This window comes from Botryllus schlosseri, chromosome 11, assembly GCF_051294905.1.
Source record: "Botryllus schlosseri isolate E-star chromosome 11, Bs_hap1, whole genome shotgun sequence".
NCBI classification, from domain to species: Eukaryota; Metazoa; Chordata; class Ascidiacea; order Stolidobranchia; family Styelidae; genus Botryllus; species Botryllus schlosseri.
Window position 1 is genome coordinate 4187042 of NC_137246.1, and position 25319 is coordinate 4212360.

The 25319-nt window shown below is 42.7% G+C and overlaps 1 protein-coding gene across 2 annotated transcripts in view; it reads left to right on the forward strand.

The window, feature by feature from the left end:
• LOC145450963 (4-galactosyl-N-acetylglucosaminide 3-alpha-L-fucosyltransferase FUT5-like) overlaps window positions 1-25319 on the forward strand; it is a 263546-nt gene that overhangs the window by 14701 nt on the left and 223526 nt on the right. The window contains exon 6 of one of the 2 annotated variants that reach the window (XM_080329457.1): window positions 1726-2168. The exons of the other annotated variant lie outside the window; for it this stretch is intronic. Within the exon in view, the coding sequence (XP_080185583.1) occupies window positions 1726-1954 (229 nt within the window). The 3' untranslated portion in view covers window positions 1955-2168. Of the gene's footprint in view, window positions 1-1725; window positions 2169-25319 lie in introns of those variants that run through there. 2 annotated transcript variants of the gene reach the window in all.

The window sequence follows — 25319 nt, forward strand, 5'->3', positions numbered from 1 at the left end:
CTCGGAGCCTTGTGACTTGGTTACAACCCTGAAGATGTGCTTCTCTGATCACTAGGCTTGAATGTGCAGCAGAGTCGACTTCATTCTGTCCGGTCTATTTTCGCTGTCCCTGCTTCTAATAGGCGTATCCACACTAGACGCATCATGTTTATGGATATTGGATGCATGCAAGACATGCAATAACAAGCTTGATGTAAATGCAGGGCTTTTGGTATATTATCAATGTAACTCCCAAATCTGTTATGAAATATCAACGAATTTCATTGAAGTTATATTCAAACCAAACGACATGCCCTTTGGCAACAGCTATTTTAATACGTCCAATGACTATTTCACAGATACATTGCCTTTATGATTTTTTTATAGCTTAGAATCCATCTTCACTGATGAATGTGTAGCCTTGGTGTACCACCACAGCGGTCAGGCCTAATTGCCTGCAACCAATGATGTCCAAGACGGTCGCATTATCACAAATCATACGTGTGAGTTGAGTGTGTGTCTTGCCCTCCACGGAACCCCTGACACTGGCTCATGGAGCCCCAAGTGTTCTGTGGAACACAAGTAAGGAACCACTGATATATGCTCGTACGTAGGCTACTTGTGCCGACTTATCCAATAGTGCAGTGGTCGGGAACCTTTTTTGTCCGAAGAGCCATATCGGACCTATTTTTTCCATTTTAACTCCCAAAGAGCCATACATGCAAATATGCTGCTACGTCACAATTAAAAAACCTGGGACGTCATGGTAGCACTAATTCGAACTCACTACATGGGATTTGCCGAGTGCGCCACATTTTCCCCGAAAATACTGGTTTTTTACTGTTCGAAAATATAGCTCGAAACGAGAGTTAAGGTTCAGACGGGCCAAGCCTCATTATTCTTAACGCAATCCATCGAAAGTAGCTTAGAATTTAATGCAACTGATAATTATCAAATGTAGTTGTCACACTGATTTCGAGGATCTAAATATTGATCGACTTCTCAATTCTCGGCGGTATCATAACGTGGCGCTGCACGGCTACATTTTATCGCCGGTATACTACAGAGCTATATACTTGCCAATCAACGACGTGGATAGCTATGGCCTTGTTTGTAATTCGAGTTTGTAATTGTGAATGTCACGTCCACGGCAGTTATTTCGCACCGTATATCAGGAATACAATGTGTATTCGCAAACTGCATTGTGATATGGGCTTTACCAGCATGTCTGCTATATGCTGTTTGATTGTAGTAAACAACGTATCGCACAATCCAAGATTTCGAGTCGGGTATATCAAATTCGCGACAGATATTGGCCGCCGGCGCGACAGTAACCTAAATTTGAGGATTTTCAAAAGGGTGGGTCCGAGCCCCTAAACTGAAGACGGCATTGTCTTTGCCTCTCGATGACGTGTATAATTGTTTACACTGCCACGAGGATAATTATTCTGGCCGTGATGAAAATTTACTAAAAAGTCGCTGGAATATTGATCAATTCAGTACAAAAATAAATATTTGGCAAAGAGCCATATTTTATAGCCAAAAGAGCCATATATGGCTCGCGAGCCATAGGTTCCCGACCACTGCAATAGTGTCTGCTATATTTAAGCCTGCACAGGCGATGTTCTACTCGTATAGTTCAGTTTATCAGTTCATTATTTCAAAATATCTCTCTGTGGCCCACATCAAATTGGTCCTGTTCCGCAGTGTCAGGATAGTATCTACAAATACGATCATGTTTTGTAGGTGGGTCGTCATGAAGCCAGAGCAGATACCCCAGTACGGGAGGTCAACGCGTTACTGTCAAATCTGCAGAGCTTTGCACGGCATCAATATTGACGACATTTACAACCCCGAGTACGACGAATCGACTTGGGAAAGACCTCTTTTTAGCGATGGCGTCGTGCCAAGAACAGTGCAGAACTTGATCGATTGGATGTACGGCGAAGAGAACAGGGAATGCTTTCGTCACTAGATCGGGGTGGAAATAAGCTCATTTAGATCATGCAAGTGTTGGGATCAATAGGAGCAGATAGACTCCATGTGTGCTATCGATCACGTCAAACATCCTGAACATGACCTGGATGACGGAAATATCATGCCCATTGCCTAGTGTCCGCTTTCGACTGCTTTTACGCTTATGTTTATTCCCTTTCAACTGTGCAGAGTAAATTCAAGTAATTTTCTTACTGGAACGTGTGATGACGTATTTTTATTGATAAGCCTCCACCACGAGAACATGTTATAGGGGAGGATATTTCTTAGTTGTAACCAAGTCGCGAGGATCCGAGTAAGCAGTCAATCTCAGTTTTATAGTTTTGACTCGAGTCAAGTCGAGTCATTTTCAATTTACCACCGAGTCAAGGCCGCGTCCTAGTCAGCGAGCAGAGGGTCGAGTCCGAGTCATGGTATTATGACTCGAGTCCGAGTCCAAGTCATTGTGTTGACTGCCCAGTTTCCAGTTAAAGTCATATTAAACCCACTTTCTATAATTGTGTTTGGTGCTATCGAATGGTTCGCATTTATACTATACTAATTTTCCTCACTTTTAGCAGTTTCAGGTCGCATTTTCAATCACCATGTACCAATATACGAAATCCCAATAGCGTGGTTACTTGACTATTCTTCGAAATTACAATGAAATGTCGGTCTTGGCAGTCTGAATCTCGAGTCATATGACTTGGTTCGAGTCATGCGCAATGACTCGAGTCCAAGTCGACTCAATACACAAATTGACTCGAGTCAAGTCGAGTCATCAGAAAATCGAGACTCGAGTCGAGTCATTACAACCCTGGGCTATTTATAGAATTATAGTATAAATCAGTAGTTTTCAAACTTCTCGAAAAAAAATTACGGTCCCTGGCAATTCGTCAATGACTTACGGTCCCTTACAAATTGAACAAAAACAACATGTTTGATTTCATGGTCTTAACGTGGCGGGTGTACAGCCGAATTTTGCGGCTATGTTTGGTTGAGTTTTTAGAACGCAACTCTGATATCGTGAATGATATTTGACGGTGGTCTTGGCCTTCGTAGAGCGATTAATCTAATATCTGGGAGACGAATCTTTCGGACCCGTCCTACCCATACGGATAATTTCCTCACTATGCTTTATACATCCGATTCACAAACGGTATTACTCGGTTCACAAACGAACTGAAATAGCTAACGGCAAAGTTATTTTAGAATAGGCATAACTAAATTGTTTCTAGCGGCTTAGTAAGCATCAACCAGTGATATGAAACTCAATGTACAGTTATTTTCTTGTCGCGTGAAGCGAGAAGTTTTTCGATTTAGGGAATCAACTTTGTCAACATTAATAATTACTCGTTGAAACATGCTGCTTTTTCGTAAACTCAGGTAATGCTTGTCGTTACTCGAAAGATATTGGAATCGATCACACGTAAGCTATACCAGACTGAACTAAAGGAAAATTTCCATTTCAATTCGCATTTCAACACGGAGAGCATTATTTTCGTCCGAGGGTCGCATTTGTACCACGCGAGGCTTAGACTTCGGTGCCAACTACTTTGGTGTCTGAACGTATCAATATCGAATGTTCCGGACCACATGCCGTGAAAATTTGTGGCCACTATCTAATCGCGAGTGATCTTTTGGCAGCGAACTTCTCGTGTAGGCACATGTCCGCTAAACCTTCATATTGTTATGTTCGTGTATTTACGTTGGTATCGTTTGACTCTATCCTGTTTAGGACTAGTAATTAGCGCCAATCATTATTTCCTCGTGTGCCTTGCGTTGTATTTATACCCTGTGTTCTGTTGTCTCGTCGTCTTTCATTTAACTGAACTCTGGATCGTGTCGCCTGTCTTAAAGTTATTCTGCTGTTAATATATACTGATTTCATATTGCAACCTCGTCGTATTGAGTTATTGTTCAACAAGATCAAGAACATAACAATTGGTGTCAGAAGTCGGATTCAAAGTTATTTGTGCGACGAATTAAGCATGGATTCAGGTATATTGAAGCTGCTCGAGAAGCAGCAGGCAATGATGGCGAGTCTACATGAAACAATGGCAAATCAAAAAGATCAGCTGGAGCAGCAAAATGCTCGGCACAGAGAAGATCTGGACCAACAACGCGCACAGCATAAAGAAGAAATGGCGCAATTAGCGCAGAGGTTGAGTCCCGGTGCGTCAACATCTGAAGCTACCGCTCCGAAGTTTGATTCGTTCATAAAATCAAAGGAGAAGTGGGACCAATATCTGCAACGATTCAACCATCACCTTGCAATTTACGGCATTTCCAACATGGAGAAGAAAAGAGCGTGTCTACTATCATGGGTTGGACCTGAAACGTACTCGCTCCTACGTAATTTGTTTGGTGCTGCTGATGTCAGTGCGCAAACTTTCGACGCGTTGACTGAGAAGTTGTCTACACACTTCAAGGATTCAATTCATGTGCAAGCTGCCAGGTACGAATTTTACAATTGCAAAATGCAGCCGGGACAATCGTACGCCGATTGGATCGCTACTCTACGCGGAATCTCCAAGGATTGCAACTTCATATGCTCAAGAGATGGCTGTGATCAAAGCTACGTTGATGAGCTAATGCGCGATCTCATCATTAAAGAAACGCCGCACGCGGATGTGAGACGGCATTGTCTAACACAAACCAATCCATCCCTAGACGACGTTCTCAAAGTAGCCGCAACATACGTGAGAACGCTGGAAACTGATAGGGTTATCCAGGGCGAGAGTAACGGTAAAGATACTTCCATCGTCAACAAAATGACGGGAAGTTATCAGAAGGGGAAAAAACCTTCCAAATCCATCCAAGGCAACTTCCCGGAAAGACTCAAATCCTGCAGCCGCTGCTTCATCGATCACCAGAGAAAAGACTGTCAATATCGACATTCAGTATGTCAGAAATGTGGTCGTAAAGGTCATATCAAACCTGTGTGCATGTCTACCAAACCTAGCATCACGCAACAGGTCACATCCGTCAATTTCTGCTCAGTGCCGCTTCTATCCTTCGACATCGATCAACTATATCGACGCGTAGGAAACCAGCTCTGGATCAACTCCAGCATCAACGGCATACCGTTGCCGACACAGTGGGACACTGGTGCACCCTCCGCCATGGTGGGATTGACTGGGTATAAAACTTTGGGCTCTCCGAAACTCTCAGCATACCATTGCTCTTTCGTAGCGTATGGCGACAAGCCACTGAAAGTGAAAGGTATTTGCACTGTAAGCGTGAAGGTGGGTTCTGAAGTTCGAGTTGGCTTAAAATTGGTGGTTCTCGACGAACACCGTGGGCAAAACATTTTTGGTCTCGATTGGAGCGATGCTTTCTCCATGACCGCTAAGGGAACGTCTGCTTTGGATGCAATTTCCTCGCAGATGGTCAAATCGCAATCATGTAATACTATTGACATTTCTGATTCGAACGACAAATTGGTATCTTTCCAGTCCAAATTTCCCTCCGTTTTCTCTAATGTGTTAGGACGATGCACCAAGACAAAGGTGACGATTCACTTGAAACCTAATGCCAAGCCCGTATTCAACAAGCCACGTCCTTTGCCTTTCGCAAGGCAAATCGCTGTTCAAACCGAATTGAATGATTACCAGTGAACCCAGCCCTCGGTGAACCCAGCCTCACAAACCCAGCCCTCGGTGAACCCAGCCCTCGGTGAACTCGGCCCTCGGGAACTTTTGTAATTATGTGTATTAACAAGTATCATTATGAATTATTAAACTAATAAGATTATTATCAACTGATTTGTCGATCTTGTAAGGAGGTCAGGGCATGCGTAGATCACGCAGTCACGGCGTGATCAGATCACGGATTGCGAAAGCGCCAAGCGCGGCCTTACAAACTCGGCCCTCGGTGAACTCGGACCTCGGTGAACCCGGCCCTCGGTGAATTCCGCCCTCAGGAAATTTTGTATTCACCGGCAACCCTAATATCCCCTCTCCCCCTCCCCTAATATCCCACCCCCGGCAACCCTAATATCCCACCTCCGACAACCCTAATATCCCACCTCCACCAAGACCAACCCCAATATCCCACCTCCGGCAACCCTAATATCCCACCTCCTCCAACCCTAATATCCCCCCTCCCCCAACCCTAATATCTCACCTCCGGCAACCCTAATATCCCACCTCCGGCAACCCTGATATCCCTCCTCCGGCAACCCTAATATCTCACCTCCGGCAACCCTAATATCCCACCTCCACCAACCCTAATATCCCACCTCCACCAACCCTAATATCCCCCCTCCCCCAACCCTAATGTCTCACCTCCGGCAACCCTAATATCCCACCTCCACCAACCCTAATATCCCCCCTCCCCCAACCCTAATATCTCACCTCCGGCAACCCTAATATCCCCCCTCCCCCAACCCTAATATCTCACCTCCGGCAACCCTAATATCCCACCTCCGGCAACCCTAATATCCCACCTCCACCAACCCTAATATCCCACCTCCAGCAACCCTAATATCCTACCTCCGCCAACCCTAATATCCCAGCTCCCAGCTTTAATTCAAAATTGTTCAGGGGCGGAATTCACCGAGGTCCATAGTATTCGAGAAACACCATGAATACCACAAAACAAACAAGTAGAGTATGTGAGCGTCGCGTTATCTCCCCCGCACGCTTGGGAATACAAAAGTTCCCGAGGGCCGAATTCACCGAGGGCTGGGTTCACCGAGGGCTGGGTTTGTGAGGCTGGGTTCACCGAGGGCTGGGTTCACCGGCAACCAATTGAATAGATTAGTCAATCAAGGTATTCTCGAACCAATCAATTACAGTGATTGGGCAGCACCAATTGTTGCCGTCACTAAATCAAATGGATCAGTACGCATTTGTGGTGACTTCAAAGCATTGAATCAACAGATTCAGATAGATCAACATCCCCTGCCTTCCTTGGATGAAATTCTTCACAAGCTCCAGGGTGGTTGTATCTTCACGAAAATTGATCTTGCCGATGCTTATTTTCAGCTAGAATTAGATGATGATGCGAAGAATTTGTGTGTGATCAACACGCAATTCGGTCTATTCCGTTATCGACGCATGTGTTTCGGAGTCGCATCTAGTCCCGCAAATTTTCAACGCTGTATTGATGCCATGATCGCCGGCTTACCCGGTGTTGCTAGTTTTATCGATGACATAATCGTTACTGGCATTGATGAACGCGACCATTTTCGCAACTTATCGCTACTCTTTGAGCGCCTCACCGAATACGGTTTCACCGTCAACTTCGCTAAATGTGAATTTTTCAAAAGTAGTATCGAGTACCTTGGTCATATAATCGACAAGGACGGCAAACGCCCGTCTAACAAATCCGTTGAAGCAATCAAACAGTTGCCTAAACCTCAGGATGTTCGCCAGCTACAGGCATTCCTGGGCAAAGTCAATTATTATCGCGCGTTTATTCCTAATTTTACGAATAAAGCCGCTGCCTTGTACCGTCTTCTTCAAAAAGACGCGAAATTCATTTGGAATGCGGACTGTGATGCAGCTTTTCGCATTCTCAAAAACGACGTAATCGACGCTACGCAGTTAGCTCATTATGATGTAAACAAGCAGCTCATTTTGTCGACTGATGCTTCTCAATTCGGAATCGGCGCTGTACTCTCAATCGAGCACGATGGCGAAGAGAGACCGATCGCACACGCATCGAAAACGCTTTCGGATTCGCAAAAATCCTACTCTCAAATAGAGAAGGAAGCTCTGTCAATCATTTACGGAGTCACTAAATTTCGTCAATTCTTGTATGGTAGAAAATTTACGCTCGTAACGGACCACAAACCGCTTTTAGCTATTTTCTCGCCAGACAAGAAAATTCCCGTGATTACAGCGCAACGCTTACAGCGATGGGCACTAACGCTCATGGCTTACCAATACGATATTCGCTATAAACCGACTAATCAGCACGGAAACGCCGACGGTTTATCTCGCCTACCGAAGGGTCCAGACCCTGAGTTTGACGAACTGGAAATTCGTGAAAACGCGGAGATCGTTCACGCTATTAATATGGCATTCGATGGCTTACCGTTAACTCGCGATGAAATTCGCGACGCGACGCTGAAGGACAAAACCATGAAACTAGTAAAATTATCTGTCACTCATGGTAATTGGAATCCAAAGGTGCACATTGATGATTTTTCTTGGTTTTCGACTCGCAAACATTCGCTCTCTCTGCACGAAGACATAGTCATGCTCAATATTGATGGTTTTCAGCGCGTAGTAATTCCGCAGTCACTTCGCTCGCGAGTCTTATCACTGTTGCACGAAGGACATTGGGGTGGGGTATCGCGAAAATGAAGCAGATGGCTCGACGTTACATCGCATGGCCTTCCATTAATCGCGACATTGAAAATCTCGTGAAGAGTTGCGACGCTTGCCGCAAAGTAATGAAAGCGCCTGATCGTCAGTATCGCGAATGGCCTAAAACTTCCGAAAGCTTTGATCGAATTCACTTGGATTTCGCAGGTCCAATAAACAATAAAATGTTTCTTGTCATCGTCGATGCGCATTCGAAATATCCTTTCGTTAAAGTAATGAATGTCGGTTCTACCACAACCTTGTGAGTGGTCAACGCTTTGAGGGAAGTCTTTTCTATTGAAGGCTTGCCCATAACAATTGTCACGGATGGCGGGCCGCAATTCACATCGAATGAATTCGATACGTTTTGCTCTAATTTGGCAATCAGCCATATCGTATCACCGTCTTTTCACCCTGCCTCTAACGGGGAAGCGGAGCGTTTCGTCCAGACTCTGAAAGCTGGATTGATAAAAAATTGCGACGGGGGAAAAGATCTCAACTTTGCGCTCCAAACACTTCTCGCTACGTACCGATGTGCACCGCACCCGGGCATAGACTGGAAAACGCCTGCCGAGATTTTACATGGTCGGCAGCCGCGCAATTTGTTAAGTTTGTGCTCGCCCTTCGATAAATCGAAACCCGTTACGCCTAGACAATCAGTCACTCATTTCGAGATTGGTTCCTCGGTTTACGCTCGCAGTTACCGAAGCGGACCAAAGTGGGTTCCTGGCGTGGTGACGGAAATACTGGGGCGTGTTGTGTACATTATAAAAACGGATCATGGGTATTGGAGGAGGCACAAAAACCAACTCCAACCACGCTTAATTTCAGCTGGCAATGATACAGCCACACAGGAAGTTGCTCAGCCTCAACAGTCCCAAGCTGAGCAACCATTGGCCAGGAATAGGGCACAACGTCATGCAGCTAGTCCTGCTCCTACGTCGGGTAGACGTTACCCCGTTAGAAATAGAAAACAAACAGATTTCTATCGGCCGACGTGATCTCCTTGTACCCTTTAACTTACAGGGGAGGACTGTTATGTTCGTGTATTTACGTTGGTATCGTTTGACTCTATCCTGTTTAGGACTAGTAATTAGCGCCAATCATTATTTCCTCGTGTGCCTTGCGTTGTATTTATACCCTGTGTTCTGTTGTCTCGTCGTCTTTCATTTAACTGAACTCTGGATCGTGTCGCCTGTCTTAAAGTTATTCTGCTGTTAATATATACTGATTTCATATTGCAACCTCGTCGTATTGAGTTATTGTTCAATAAGATCAAGAACATAACACATATCTCTTGGTGTGTTCTGACGCGCAAATGGTCAGCGTCAAAATACCGCCGATGAACCCGCAGGTTTCGCACCACTAGACTAATGTACTTCTATAGTGATGTGCTCCTTATTACGAATACAGGTAGACTTATTTCTGTAAAAAGATGTGTATGTTATGGTGGAGTGGGTATGCGCACAATTAAATGACAAAAATGCATAGTGACACTCAGGGCCGAAACAGCACTTCGTCAGCCCCCCTACCAAAACATTAATCTTGGACCCCCATAGTGTTATAAACCAGACTCCTCGGAGGCAAAGCCCATCGGCATCTACGTTTTCATCACTACTTGTGTACAAAATTCCTTGCGCTCCGTGATTAGGGACTTTGTCCGGCCAATTCGCGCGAGGCGTGAAAATTTTCCATACATCCTGATTAAATCGGTTAGTTATAATGGTAATTGCATATAAATTGCCATAAATTTTTCATCCTCTCTTAGCCCAAGTAGTCGGAGTAACGGCAGAGCTGAGTGAGCTGTTGTCTTTGAAAATTTAAGGCCCGTAATAAAAGTAAACATAGCCTATTCGGATGGGCCCGTTGGCATAATTAGTTCTTAACATGTTGTCTGCTATGTGAAAAGATATTAAAATCGTGAATACGTACTAAACTAAAAAACGCACACGATTCCCGATTGGTATTTCTTCACTGCCAAATAATTTTTCGTTGCGGGATGGCATTTGTCCTGTGAGGTTCATTCATGTTGCCAGGACAGGAAGATTCGGCATGAGCAATTTAGGCAACTATGGACAATTAGACACGTATATATTGAAGTTGTCGGTCAACATAAGGGGAGTCCTTTTCGGCCAAGGTTTTCTCGCTGTCGAATTTTTTGGCACACTTCTCGACGTCCAATGCTGGCCTAAACTTTATACGTCTTGGTGCGGCGTGGAGCGTTACTGGCCGTCGCCGAAATGCCTAAGAAATTGTCTCGCGGACCCCTGTTTTTGAACAACTGGTATAAACTATTTATTGACCCTTCACATTAGGTCATGTCGTAAAACAATAGATATTCAGCTAAACGTAACTGCTGGACATTGATTTCGAACCACGAAATCTGGCTATAACACTTAAAAATGTGCTCTTCCAGGATGTTGCAGAGGTCATGAATTGCAATCCCAATAAGTAATCGTTTTCACGACACTGGTGTAGCCTATAACAGTGGTTCTCAACCTTTTTCCCCTCGCGGACCGGTAAAATTTCAAAAAATGTCTGGCGGACCGGTGAATTGTTAAAATTAAAATGAAGTCAATATGTAAAGCAGGCATCCGGTTGTTTTGTAATTATATGGTGTTAGAGAGTGACATTTAAAGGCTTTCGATCGTAATTAATTATCTTCATGTGATTTTATGGTAGCCAGTCTGCGAGTAAAGGTAACTAACATTGCCCTGTCCAGATAAACGTGCTACCGCCGAGAGTCGCTTACAGTTTTTCGCGCCGAAAGCCGTGGGTTTAACCGACCACGCCAACTCGAATATAATTCTTTTTGACACTATTGAGAGAAGAAGCATTTCGGAGTCGAACCAAGTAGCCTACCTATTCGTGTTACGTTGCTCATTGTCCACTGCCACCAGACGCAGGCTACTCTGACAACTACGAGCACAATGCGTGCCGCAAGAAAACACCTTACAGCAGCTATAGGGCCATTCGCAACTCCTGTTCGAAAAAACACTTCGTCAGTCCACCCCCCAAAACGTTGGTTTTGCGCCCCCACAGGGCGATAAGCCAAATTTCCGGGGGCTTTGCCCGCAGACCCTACAGTTGGGTGGATGTTTTCACTTGTACTTGTGAGCACATTCATTCTACTCAGTGTAAGCAGAAAGTTTATGTAGTATAGGGATGATGTGAACCTCTGAAAGGTTCAGGTTTGTGTGAACGCGAACTTTTTTGAAAGGTTCTGTGTGAATGTTAACATGAACCTTATGACATTATATTGCCAGTTCCAACCCTTCATTTCAGTGAAGTGAGAGCCTTTATTAATGTACGCGATACCTAGCGACGACGCGGGCAACATATTTGCACTATGCTGAAGTACATATTGACGTTCTAAAATTGGCCAAATGTATTAACTGGGGTAATCAAATCATATAATCCTATAAAATCATTATTTTCCGTCGTATTGCCTGCAATTTCGACAAGGACTTGCAAGGGAATATCAGCTTACACCTTAAAGGTCTTGGCCAGACCGGACAATGTATTCGGTTTCTCGGTATCGCGACGTTGATATTGCGCAGAGTATGAGATGGGTTTCTATGCTACCGATATTACCCAATACCCAATTAACAAATTATGCAGTAGCAGCCAACAGCCTGATCGTACCGATTTTGTTTTTATAATACAATAAACATATGAAGTCAAGATTGACCCGCACACATGCTAGATTTTTACACCAGATAAAGCACCATTCGTTGACTACATATAGTGTATTGCGGCGAGATAGCATAGTCAGTGGTATAATCCACGGCTGCATCACCAAGGTCGACTCCAAAATTCCAGCCCAAGTGTTAGAGGTTTATCTAGGCTCTTCCACGCTATTTCATTTGTGTAAGCGGTGTCTTAAAAAAGTAGAAAATTGGGCCGTGCTACAAGTCGGCAGCTACGAAATAAAAATGAGGAAAATTGCCCTGGTCTCAGTGGTGGCTTTTGGGGTGGGCGAGGTGGGCGGTCGCCCGGGGCCCCTTGGTCGAAGCCCCCCTCTTTGGTTTTAGCGCTTTTTTCAAGGTTTGTAGCGAATAGATGTGGAAATCCTTGTACCGATCAAGAAGATGATTGCGTTCAGATGAGTCAATCATCAAATCTCCGCATTTGTTATAAATGTCACATATCACCACAATCATCAAGTCTCTGCATGCCTGTTAAGGGGGGGGGGGGGCAAAGAGGGGTCTGCGATTACATCATACTTATAGGGGGCTCCCGGAAGTCTCGCCCAGGGTCTCCCCAATCGTAGGGCCACCACTGCCTGGTGTAAATGACCATCGTAGGCGACACACACCATGAATACATGGAAACAAACATGTATAGTGTATTTCGCTCTTGATGCTGTGTCATTTAGGCTCAAGCTCACAGCATAGAGAATCACGGAACATTCACAAACGGAAAGCTGGATATCTCGAACAAATTTTTGTAGCAAAGCAAGAAATTTTTTTGAAATTGTCAATATGCATGCTCATTCCTCATTTAGTGCTAATTTGTTATGCTTCCAGTGCCATGCATAGAGGGGCCCGCAGTTGAAATGCAATAAATTTAAATTAAAGATGTTATAATGAAGTGAAAATTGTAATATATGAAGGTTCACAGTGCATAACCTTCAAAGGTTCGTTTGTGACCGTGAACCTCTAAATTTATGAGGTTCACACACAGAACGCGAACGTGAACCTCATTTTCACACCATCTCGATTATATAGTTTATTTGCACCAATAGCGAAAATTTTCGATCATTCATGACTGAATCGGTTTTCTCGCTGCCGAATTTTTGGCACACCATTCGGAGTATCATGTTAGCCTAAACTTCATTATGTGGTGGTACGTCGTTGCGCGGTAATTGTGGACGCCGAAATCCCGATTTTTATAAATCATGCGTATTTATCGGAGAAGGGCACCTAATAAGCGAGACATTTAGTGACACTAAATCGCGCAAATCGCGAATAGAAACTGGAAAATGTTGGGAAAAGTTTCAAAAACATACGATATGATTTATGTTCATTTGCAAAATAATTTTGGGCCCTTTCAAGCTCGGCCCTCTCCAATTTGGCGGTTTGGGGTGCCCCAGTTACGATCCTGCACAAAATGAAGGAATCGAAAACGAATGATCGCGCAAACTGCGCTGTTTAGCGATGAGTCAGCTCGTATCCGTTCTGTACTTGTCGCTCGCATGTCGTCAAATGACACGTCTTGAACTTTAGGTCGAATCCAACATGTTTCCAGCCCTAATTTCACCTCACGAAGTTCTGAATCAGTTTAAAATATGATGCTGTATTCATGTTATCAATGCACAAGCCTTCAACATTGCATCTCGAAATTAAGGTATAAAATTGTAAAATAGCTGGCGGACCGGCACCGGTCCGCGGACAGGCGGTTGAGAACCACTGGCCTATAACATGTAGGTATCGGTCTTCTTAATGGGATATCAATTTATGTATAGCAGTGGTCGGGAACCTTTTTTGTCCGAAGAGCCATATTGGCCCTATTTTTTTCCATCTCAACTCCCAAAGAGCCATACATTCCAATCAACTGTTACGTCACAGTTAAAAAGTCGTGACGTCATGACAGTACTAATTGGAACTCACTACATGGGATTCCTCGTATGCGCAATATTTTCTCTGTAAAAACTGGTATTTTTTGTTCGAAAATAAAGCTCGAAACGAGAGGTGAGGCACAGACGGGCCATGTCTCACCATTGATAACACAATTCATCGTAAGTAGCATAGAATTTATTATAACTGATATTAATCGAATGTGACTGTCACACTGATTCCGAAAATCTAAATACTTACCGATTTCTCAATTATCAAAGTATTCGGCGGTAACATAACCTTGCGCTAAACGCCTACATTTCATCGCCAGTAGGCCTACTACACAGAGCTTTACTTACCAATCAAGAACATGGATAACTATGACGTTGTTTGTAATTCGAGTTTGTAATTGTCACATCCACAACCGTTCATTTCGCGCCGTAGATCAGGAAGTCAATGCGTATTTGAAAACTGCGTTTTGAAATGGGCGTCGCCATGTCTGCTAGATGCTCTTTGATTAATCAACGTATCGCACAATTCAAGATATTCGAGTCGGGTACATAGAATTTGCGAGTGATATTGGCCGCCGGCGTCAGAGTAACCTAAATTTAATGAGCCCGTAAACCTGAAGACGTCATTGTCTTTGACTCCCAAAGACATGTTCATACTGCCACGAGAATAATTATTCCGGTCGTGATGAAAATTTACCAACAAGTCGCTGCAATATTGATCAATTCAGTGCAAAAATAAATATTTTGCAAAGAGTCATACCTTATACCCAAAAGAGCCATATATGGCTCGCGAGCTATAGGTTCCCGACCACTGATGTATAGGCAGTGGTTGCTTTTGGGGTGGGCGAGGTGGGCGGTCGTCCGCCCCCTGGTCGAAGCCCCCCCTATTTTGATTATGCGCTTTTTTCAAGGATAATAACGAGTAAACATGGAAATACGTGTACCAAGCAAGAATATGATTCCGTACAGATGTTTCAATCATCATCAAATCTCTGCATTTGTTAGAAAAGTCCCGTATCCCGATAATCATCACGTCTCTGCATGCGGTAGGATTACTCAGTTTCGATGTAGTCTATCCTTGCACACATGCAACAATAGACATGGCCGAATCCGGGTTGAAATATAGATTATAATAACAGATGGGAAAGGGGGGTCTGGGGGGCGGAGCCCCCCAAAAGTTACGGTTGGATACTTAAAGGCCCCCCCCGGTAAGTCTCGCCCAGGGCCCCCCGTTCGTAGGGCCACCACTGTGTATAGGCTATGCCTTCCATGTCATTTTCATCAGTCCTGCTATTTCTTTCATGCTCGAGTATCTTGCGCGTTTGGTATTGCGGAGCTCTACCTCCCTAGTCCTCTCCTATCCGCTATGAAACAATGCCCTGCTATGAAACTGTTAAAAGTGTGGAAAATGAGTCTATTTTAAATGCGAACCATTCGGTATCACTAAACAGAGTATTAAAAAGTGGTTTAAACAAGACTTCAACTCAAAACTGAGCAGTCAACGAAAGGACTTGGACCCGAGTCATAATATCATGACTTGGACTTGACTCGGTGGTGAATTAAAAATGTCTTCGCATACGTATTGGCCCCCGCTACTATATTATTCCTACAAAACTGTTGGATTCCGAAATCGCTAGCGCGTTTCATTGCGCTTCGATTGTCCAATTGTTAGCGAATAGTTCATGAGGCAGATTCGTTCGTGCCTCACCTGGCCATTGTTTCTCTAGGATGGCATTGTCTGTCATAAAGCCGAATGTCACCTTCATTGGTGATTTTTGGGGTGTTTTGGTGCATTGACACTGTTATTATTTGGATTTTACGGATCAGTGTGACGATAGCATTTGATTGATATCAGTTATTATGAATTTCGAGCTATTTTTGATGAATTACATTGTCGCAGGTGAGGCACGACCCGCCCATGCCTCACCTGTGCCTCACCTCTACTTTCGCGCTGTATTTTTGAATATTAATTATGCAAACTGATGATGTTGGGTGAAAAAAATGTTGAAATTTGAGTTATTTGTGAACATCGATGTATAACATCAATAATCATCGACTCATGGAGGGTTTTCAGTGCCTCACCTGCCTCATTGGACCGCACGTCACTGGTCACGGGCAGAAATTGGGGGTTGCCGGCGGGAAAACACCATAAGGTAGGCTACTCCGTATCGTAGCTAGAGCCCCACAGGGGCCTGATTGTCCATCGAACAAGTCGCTGCTGAAGAGATTCGGTGTCCTAAACAGAGAAGATATGCGGAAACTAGAAATCGCAAAGTTTATGTATCAGTTCCACTGCGGTCTTTGCCCCGAATATTTCAATTACTTTTTTTTTACCTCGGAATCAAAAGCGCACACGTAGCCTACAACCAATGATATATATATATATATATGTAGGTAGATATATATAATTGCCTACAACACACGCGCGTCCACGTGGTCCAAATATCATATGATCGACCCAATGATATGTAGCCTATACAATGATTGGAAACTCCAGCGAGCTCAGCGTTTGAGCGCGTCGCGAGTCATGCTTCACCAGAGTAAGGGTTGAGATGTCAACAAAAGGTTCGTCGGCAATCTTTCTCTGGGAACTATAGCGTTACCGTAGTGGAAAGTTTCTATCATGGCCTCTGTTGAAGGTGAAATGTGTGAGTACTGTGCAGGTTTTGGTCACTACTGCGCAAGAGCGACCCACAATAGGTAGAAAGTTCATGCCACTGTCTATTTCAGGTTTGATAGACTTGTGCACAGCCAATGATTTATAAATGATTGTTCTCAGCGTATAATTTGCATAGTCATTTATAATGTCCTCGAGTTTGTCAACTATTACAGTTATAGTTGACTTGCAAGATGTTGACTTCGAAAAAAATGACGGAATAGAGACAGTCCTCCCCTTCCTTCACTCAACAAATTTCCAGACTTACACATCACTACCTATTCCTTCAACAGTCAAGGCGATCATGGGAGAATTTGATCAAATCCGAGCGTCATAAGAACTTGCCTCATGGTATGGGTATTACAGAAGCAGGATTTTGAACACCTAAAATACCTCCCTCACCTCTTCATGGACTCTTAAGTGCGCTGATACTAGTGGTAGTGACTAAATTTCAATGAGGATACCAACACAATAATATCATTGAGAATTTTATGCAGGGTGTAGATATTTCATTTACTATACCTGCATAGTACATTACTAACGTACTAGAAAACATCTTTTGTTACTATGTCAGAATTTGTTGTTATCAAAATTCAGAATAACAAGAATCGAAATCTTAGTCAACGGAAAGCATATAAGTCAAGTCAATATGTAGCAAGAGCAATGAGCCATTCAATTAATGTACTATGTGCGATGTGCATTGTGCATCTATTTCGTTGCAATTTAGGAAACTCTGATGTGATATTATGACCAATCGGATAACTATGCCTAATAGTTGATAACGTCAATGTTTCTGGTCACGCAACAAAAATATATCTTCTCAAATGTTATTTCTTTGAACGTTCCTGTTCACTCTTAATGACAATAACAGCACTGCCGTTGGATGGTAAGCAGGGATTTTACATGGCGTGGAGCATGGGTGCACTGTGCGTGCATTGAAGCATCAAGTACCATGCCATTTGAACCCGTAGTATGTTAATGTTTCTTCAAGCCTCTTTAGAAATCAATTACGGTACTCTTTAAAAACTACCATATCGCAGGTACGACCAGATTTGCTGATCACGCAAAAAATGATTCCAATACCGCAGTGGTTCCCAACCTTTTTTCACCCACGTACCATTTCGTGGTTTTATGCAGTGCTCGCGTACCACCTACATAAGTTACGCGCGCTGAAGGCGGTTAAAAAAGTTTCCGTCATTTATGACGTCATAACGACGTATTTGACCTATGCGAGGCGTAATAGCAAATACTAATAAACTAGGCATTATCAGCCAGGGTTAATGGGATGCATGAAATTGTTTTTTCACCACCAGTCACAAGAAGAACAACATAATGAAATAACAGCAAACAACAAACGTCAATTGCTTTTATGCGATGGCTGCATTAGCTAATTTTCCACTAGCTCAGAGGTTATCAAACTTTTATAGACACGCCCCCTAGTGAAAAATTTCGCGCCCCCCTTATCGTGATATCACAAAATGCAACCAGAATGCTAGCAATCCCGACGAATAATTTGATGGCATGGAAGATTATTACTGTTGATAAAAGAATTCTCAAATATGCAATTAGAACTACATACAGAGCAAAAACAAAGTGATTTGATAAGTTTAAATCGCGCGAAGCGCGAAAAAATTTTTTCAGTTGGCTTCAGCTTCGCGCCACCCTTCAGATGTTTTAACCACCACCCCAGTTTGAGAACCACTGCACTAGTTGGTCGATGCGGGGCATATATTTGCTCATAGCGCATCGAAAGTCCTGCATGGGCGCAACTAGTTGGTTTAGTTTCTTCGACTTGATAGTCATCAGAGATAAAAATCCTTGCTCGCGCTCCCACGTAGAAGAGAAAATTAGCAGCTGGGGAATAGCGTGAGAAGCTAGAGTCTAGTACGAGGAGGCAATGCTAAGCCTGAAGTTTATTGGAGAACAATCTTTGTGTTTAACCCCACCTTAACTAATAACTACCATCGGTCGAAAAAAGCAGAATATACTCGCGTACCACCTGGAAGACCTTCGCGTACCACAGGTTGGGAACCACTGCAATAACGGATCCAGACACAATCTCTAGGGGATAATGAGGTAGCCTGCTTGATGGATTGGCAAAAATGCAGTAAAGGCTCGTGACAATATCGGTTGGTGGGGCAAGGGTTGCAAGCGACTTTTTATCAAGATGACGTCACAATGGCGTTTTCCAACGTAAACAAGTAACTTGGTGGTACGGTAACACCATATTGTCCCATATGGTGTCGACACAGGCAAATCTCACGCTTCAGTGAAATTGTATCACGTCATAATTTCCATTTGATACAGGCAATTTGACGGTCTTTTTGGACCGGCTTGCCGAGCATTAAATTTGGTAAAACGGGTATCAATCGAAAGCTGACTCTGCACTGATTACGAAAATATAAATTTTATTCCGCTCGTGGCCCTGGAACTCTCACAATCAGCCTCGAATTTTTCATTGTTATGGAGATTGGCATTGGGACGCAACAATGCTGTCTGGCGAAACGAGAGAGTAGCTCAAGAGAAAAAGAGCTAGACAGCATTGTTCAGCATTGTTGCGTAGTGTCAGATCAGCTCACATCTATACCATACTCGACCTTGATAACGAAATTGCTGCCCTATAATCATTTCGTGCCAACCTTGAGACTTGGCACAGCGTTCGATACTAAAATCAAGACATACCATGCAAAAGCTCATGACGGATCTAGCTAAGGAGCATCGTTGAAATCAATGAAGACCAATACCGGCTTTGCGTACAATATATTTGCGATAAATGACGAGTCAGCTCTCACTCGACTTAGGAAACGAAATTACCACTAACATAGTTCAGTGACAAACTTGAAACTTGGTACAGCGTTTGATACTAACTTTAAGACTTACCGTACCAAATGTCATGACCGATCTCGGTATGGAACATCGTCAAAATCAATGGATACCAATACCGGTTTTTGAGTAAAATCTGTTTGCGATACATGACGGACCAGCACACACTCAACTTCGGAAACGGAATTTCTACCCTAAACTTTGAGTAGAAACCCTGAAACTTAGGGCAGTGTTAAATACCACCATCACGACATGACATACCAAGTTTCAAGAATTATCATGGTATTAAAATCGACCTATACCAGCAAAGGTCGACTAAACGCATATGACGGTAACCGAGTTCAGATATAGATACGATTGTTACATCACACCTTAGGGGCAACCAGGCTATGTTGCCCCACCTGCTCGGTAATTTTATGAATAGGAGAGAGTAAATCACTGTTTCTTTATTGTGCGCGGCTTTGAGAGAATAGACAGTGAAAGCTTGTTATGAGCGCTACCGGGGCATGCCACGGCTAGGAATTCGAAAAGCGAAAACACGAAAGAGAATTCGCTTTTCGCAGAGACTTCGCTATATATGGGCATTTACAAGCGAAAGGACAAGGAGAATACGATTTTTGCTGTGATTTCGGTATATATAGATTGCGGTGCGTCTATAAATGGTAACGAATTGTTATTGAACAGAATTTCAGGTGGGGCAATTCCCCAGTTGCCCTATAGCACGAGCCGCCACTGCAAAAGTGTGTGTATAAAATTTAATATTGCTGTTGTTTTCTTGTCGCCTTGGTAAGTTTACCTGCTCACGAGTTCGTTGCTTTGGGCGTTGCCGTTTCTGCGACATAAGAATATCTCCAGTTTTGCAGCAGCGTCAAGAAATATTTTTTGAGTTAGTACAGGTGAAGCAATAGTCATTTGTTATGCAATATGGCTTAAAATGGCAGTTGGGACAGGACATGGTTGCTTCCCATGGACTGCCAGCCGTGCCAGGATTCCAGAAGATAATGATTTGCACTTTTATTAAGATCCCTAATTTCTTATGTTAAACAGCACTTTCAAATTTCCTCTCGGTTGTTGGTTGCTTTGCGGCTGTTTCATTATACGAACAATCTTTTCTCGAAAGTTAGAATGGACGACAATTTTGAAATTGTTTAATAATGGTCCTGGAAAAAAATTAGACATTAGATATTACATCAGAATGATATTACAAAATGGAATTTGTTATATCACAGTTTTGCCCGTCAACTACAATTGAAATCAAGGTAAATATTCAAGCCGTCAAATAATTTCCGTGTTACCACATAGGCCTATGCAATATATATGAGCAATTAAGCATATTCAAGGGGAGATTTTACACTGGAGGATTTTGGAGGTATATTGCTGCAAAAATATCCTGGGTATTTGACGCAGTATATACATACAAATACAAGTTGCTGCTCATGCTTAGGTTATAAAGTGTGATGCAAATAGCGAAAAATCTTGAAGGTTATACATAAAATATACAGACCCGTAACTGCCGCACCCCAAACCCCCCAATTGGAGCTCAAAGGTGGCCCAAAATTAATTTGTTAATTAGCATAAATTATAGTGTATTTCTTGAAACTTTATGCAACTTTCACAAAAAATTTTTCGCGCTAGGCGCGATTTCATGTTGCCAATTAATTTGATAATTCGGTACTCCTCCCACAAGAAAAAAATACGCAAGATTTATAGAAATGGCCATATTGGCGTTGGCCATTACCGCGCCACGACGCATCAAGACATATAAAGTAGGCCAAGTAACATGCGACTCCAAGAAGTGTGCCAGAACGATCGGCAGCGTGAAAACCTTGGCCGAAAAAGACTGCCCTAATGCTGACCGAAAACTTCATTATATATACAAAATACAGTCTTCGCAATCTGAACCTCACAAGACAAATACCGATCCCGCAGGGAAAAATTATCTGCCATTGAAGAGATACCAATTTGAAATTGTGTGCGTCTTTTAGTTTCGTAGCCTACGTTATGGCGATTCTATATTTTTTTATATAGCAGATAGGAGGTCACGAAATACCATCGTGTTAAGGAGTCATACCAACGTGCCCTACAGTATCCAAGACACCGCACTCAGCTCTATCGGAAAATCTGATTACGTGAGCAGAGAGAGGATAAAAATTGATAGCAACATATATGCAATTCCCTATAATAATGACCGATTGAATCATGAATTATAGAAAATTTTCGCGCCTGGCGCGTTTAGGCTAGGGTTACCATATTTCTGTCATCCAAATTCCGGACACTCTTTAGCGCCCACTACTGGATTTCAGAATGAGTTGTGACGTCACACTAGCAAAGCTTTACTCATAGACCAGAGGTGGTCACGATCCGGTTCAGGAGTATGTGGCAGTGTGTGGTGTAACCGGGACCGAAACCACTTTTTTCATCCCCTTCCCGCCCAAATAAACAAATATTATGAGCCCACCATAGGGTAATCGATTGTTTATAAGCCTTATGCCGGTGTGCACCACAGAGCTTTATAAACACGCCACATCCAGTGGTTTCCAACCTTTTATGGTCGCGACTCCATCTCCAATTTGAAAATGTTCCGTGGCCCAGATCAAAATTTGACGAGCTGATTACTAAAAGAAGTCAGCACCTTTGCCCAAACTTACTCGCGGGCTATTTTGGAAGCTGATTACGTTCAACATGTTCGCGAACCCCAGAATAAAGGCAAACGACCCCCACGTTTGGAACCACTATCTTTGAATAAATAATTTAAACGGCCTGAACGATATCTAGGAATATACCGTTCTCGTATAATTGAGATTAGACTTGTTCCAGTAATTGAAGGTTGTTTTTATTTATATTTTATTGCAGTTTTGGCGTGGGTGGTAGTCCCCATATTAAAATTAATAAATGTGATAGTAAATCGCGCGCAGCGCGAAAAAAATGTCATGCATCAGCATGCATATTCCCCAAAATAATGTTTTTATGTTGATTTACGAAAAAATTGTGAGGCTACGTCAAAATTGCGGACATTTGGCATATTTTAGAAATTCCTCCCGGACGCTACTTCGAACAGTTAAATTCCGGACATGTCCGAGAAATTCCGGACGTATGGCAACCCTAGTTTAGGCGAGAAAAGCTGACCCACCAAACGGCTCCAATGTAGAGGATAAGTAAACAGCGGTAATCGGTAAACAGGATGAGGGGGTCCGGGGGCGAAGCCCCCAGAAGTTCGTTTCATCAACATATGAGGGGCCAAAGACCAACGTTTTTTTTGGGGGGGGGGCTGACGAAGTGCTGTTACGGTCCTGAAAATATCATAGACGTACACACAAAACCATTACCTAACCTTTCGATGAATACGATGCCATAAAAGGTTGCACGCAAATGCCAAAATTATTTATTTTGTACAATTATTCCAGCCAACAATCTTGACGAATACTCCTATTGTAAATTTTCAAGGTTTACATGCAATTCATAAGGAACACCTCACGACGTGTAGTTTATATCGAAGAAGTGCTAAAACGTTTACCAGGAAAATTTTGAATAAATGGGCATTGGTAGAGCTCTACCTCGGTTTTCGCCCACCCCGGTGTGAAATATTCCCTCGCCATGCTGACGCAACCAGCTTTTGAGAAGAGCACAACATATCACGCCAGGTCAATGTAAACAATACCAACTATGAAGTGATTATTCCCAATGTAATGCTAGTGCATTGTTTTGACGATGCAATATAGTTCGGAACAATGCCGATTCTCATCATTGATGGGAATTCCACGTTCTTAACCGGGAAAAAGTTATATATATTAGTATTCAGCAACCAGTAGCCTACAATGATAGTTTTAGGTTAGTTATGATTTCATATTATGAAGGTACTATCGCCATATTGATACTATACCAAATAAAAGTAGGCTACTTAGTTGCTCACACAATCATCGTAATCAACCCTTCTCTTTTAATAAATTAGGTGACGTAAATTATGCCAGAAAATTTTCAAATCCTCTTTTAACAATCCTTGGTTCTGCACATCTATTTTGACACTCACACACAGTATCTATTAATTTTTTAGGCTGTGCCGTACATGCATGTATTCCACCGATGCTAAAATGCCTAGCAGCTAGTCGCTACTATGATAAATGGTACATCGTTAAAAGTTATATTAAATCCTAAAATGCTGTACTGCCTCACTATGCTCAGGAAACCAACTAAAGCTCAACCAATTACGGAAAATCGGAGGAACATTGCGCCAGCAAGGTCGATTGCAGCACTCCACCATAGTCAACATAACGCAATTCCGTACTTCCGCTCAAGCATATCCCACGACGGACTGATTTCGCCGCGAACCTATCTTATGGCGTTAAGGGGCGTGGCAGTTTCCAATCATTGGATAATGGATATATATCATTGGAGCGACCGAAAAAATCATCGCTCCATCAAATATGCCGGACCTGATGTGTGGAACAGTATCCCGGCTATCCGACAGTCGACGAGCATATCCAATTGTCCAGTGTCCACATTCATGTCGAAATACAAGCAATTACTACTAAATGAATAGGCTACTAGTGCATCCTCAAGATTACCGGACCACGACTGACCAAAGATCTCGCCTTCCACGATATGCCACCCAATTTTTGTCGCTTGCATTTTTCTATACTATCTTCTTTACTTTTCATTCACTGTGCATGCCTCCTCTTTACTTCGCCTAGGCCAAGGTGGGTGTCTGATTCCATAGATTACTCCAATGATATATATACAATACATTGTATATATACATTGTATATATATCATTGACTACTCCAAGTCGCTTCGACACCTTCCTATCTTTTCATTGTATCGCATTTTCGTGGTGTTGTGAGCTGATAAAATTGCTAATAAACCAATGATGATGAAAATGGGGGCAATCTCCTAAAGTCATTTTTTATTGAAGTTTTAGGTCATTTGGCGATTTTGGTCAGATTTCGATCCACGAATTACCCAAACCAGGATAGTGATTCGGTTTTGTATATATGATCTTTGTAGATTATTTTCAAGTTCCATGCAACATTCGACGGAAAATCATTTAAATAACATATTTCCAACTGATTTGAAGGGGATACGAAATATTTGGATTTGAACTTGGATTCGCTGCTCAATGAACGAAACAGGATTTGGATTTGGAAAATATTAAATCCCCATGGACCAGAGATGAGCATGGATTAGGATTAGGTTTTGAAAAAACAGGATTTGTGAAATTTTGTCGGATTTGGATTGGATTTGGATTAGAGATTTTTTTCTGAACGGATTAGGATTTGGACTGGATTTACCAATTTTCTGGGTGATGTTATGTCGTGTGGCGAATGGCGATAAACTTTATTCAGATAAGTTATTGGTGTACTTATAGCGGTGTTGGGATCAAGTCACTACCTTCGAGTCACGAGTCATCTCGAGTCATTGTACATTTTGACTCGAGTCAAGTCAAGTCAATCGATTTTCAAAGGTGACTCGAGTCAAGTCAAGTCAAGTCAAGTCAAGTCACGAGTCAAGTCACAATTCAAGTCAAATTGAATTATCGAAGTATGAGTGATCATTCAATTTCATTATATTATACTAGCTGTGTTAAAGAGATCAATTGGTCATTTATCTTGAATCAAATAACGAATATAAAGTTAAATATATATGCAAAAATGCGTTGTATCGCTCACGCACACATAGAACTGCTAATAAAATATGTCAGTATAGCTATACATCAGGGGTGTCAAACATACGTCCCGCCAAATGATTTCATTCGGCCCGCGAAGAAATTCTGAGTTGGCTATATGTTGAAAATTGCGTGATTTTATCCAACACATTTCTCGAATTTCTAGTAAGAAATACTACTAATAAATATTCCTTCAAGATAGCAAATTTCGCGTATATTCATAAGCCACATTATAACCACACGACAGCGGAGTTATGATTGTAGTCATCGTCAGGAGAAAATCGCTGACATTGACACCCAATTCCGAGAATGCGAAAAAGTGCATATATTATCATCATCATC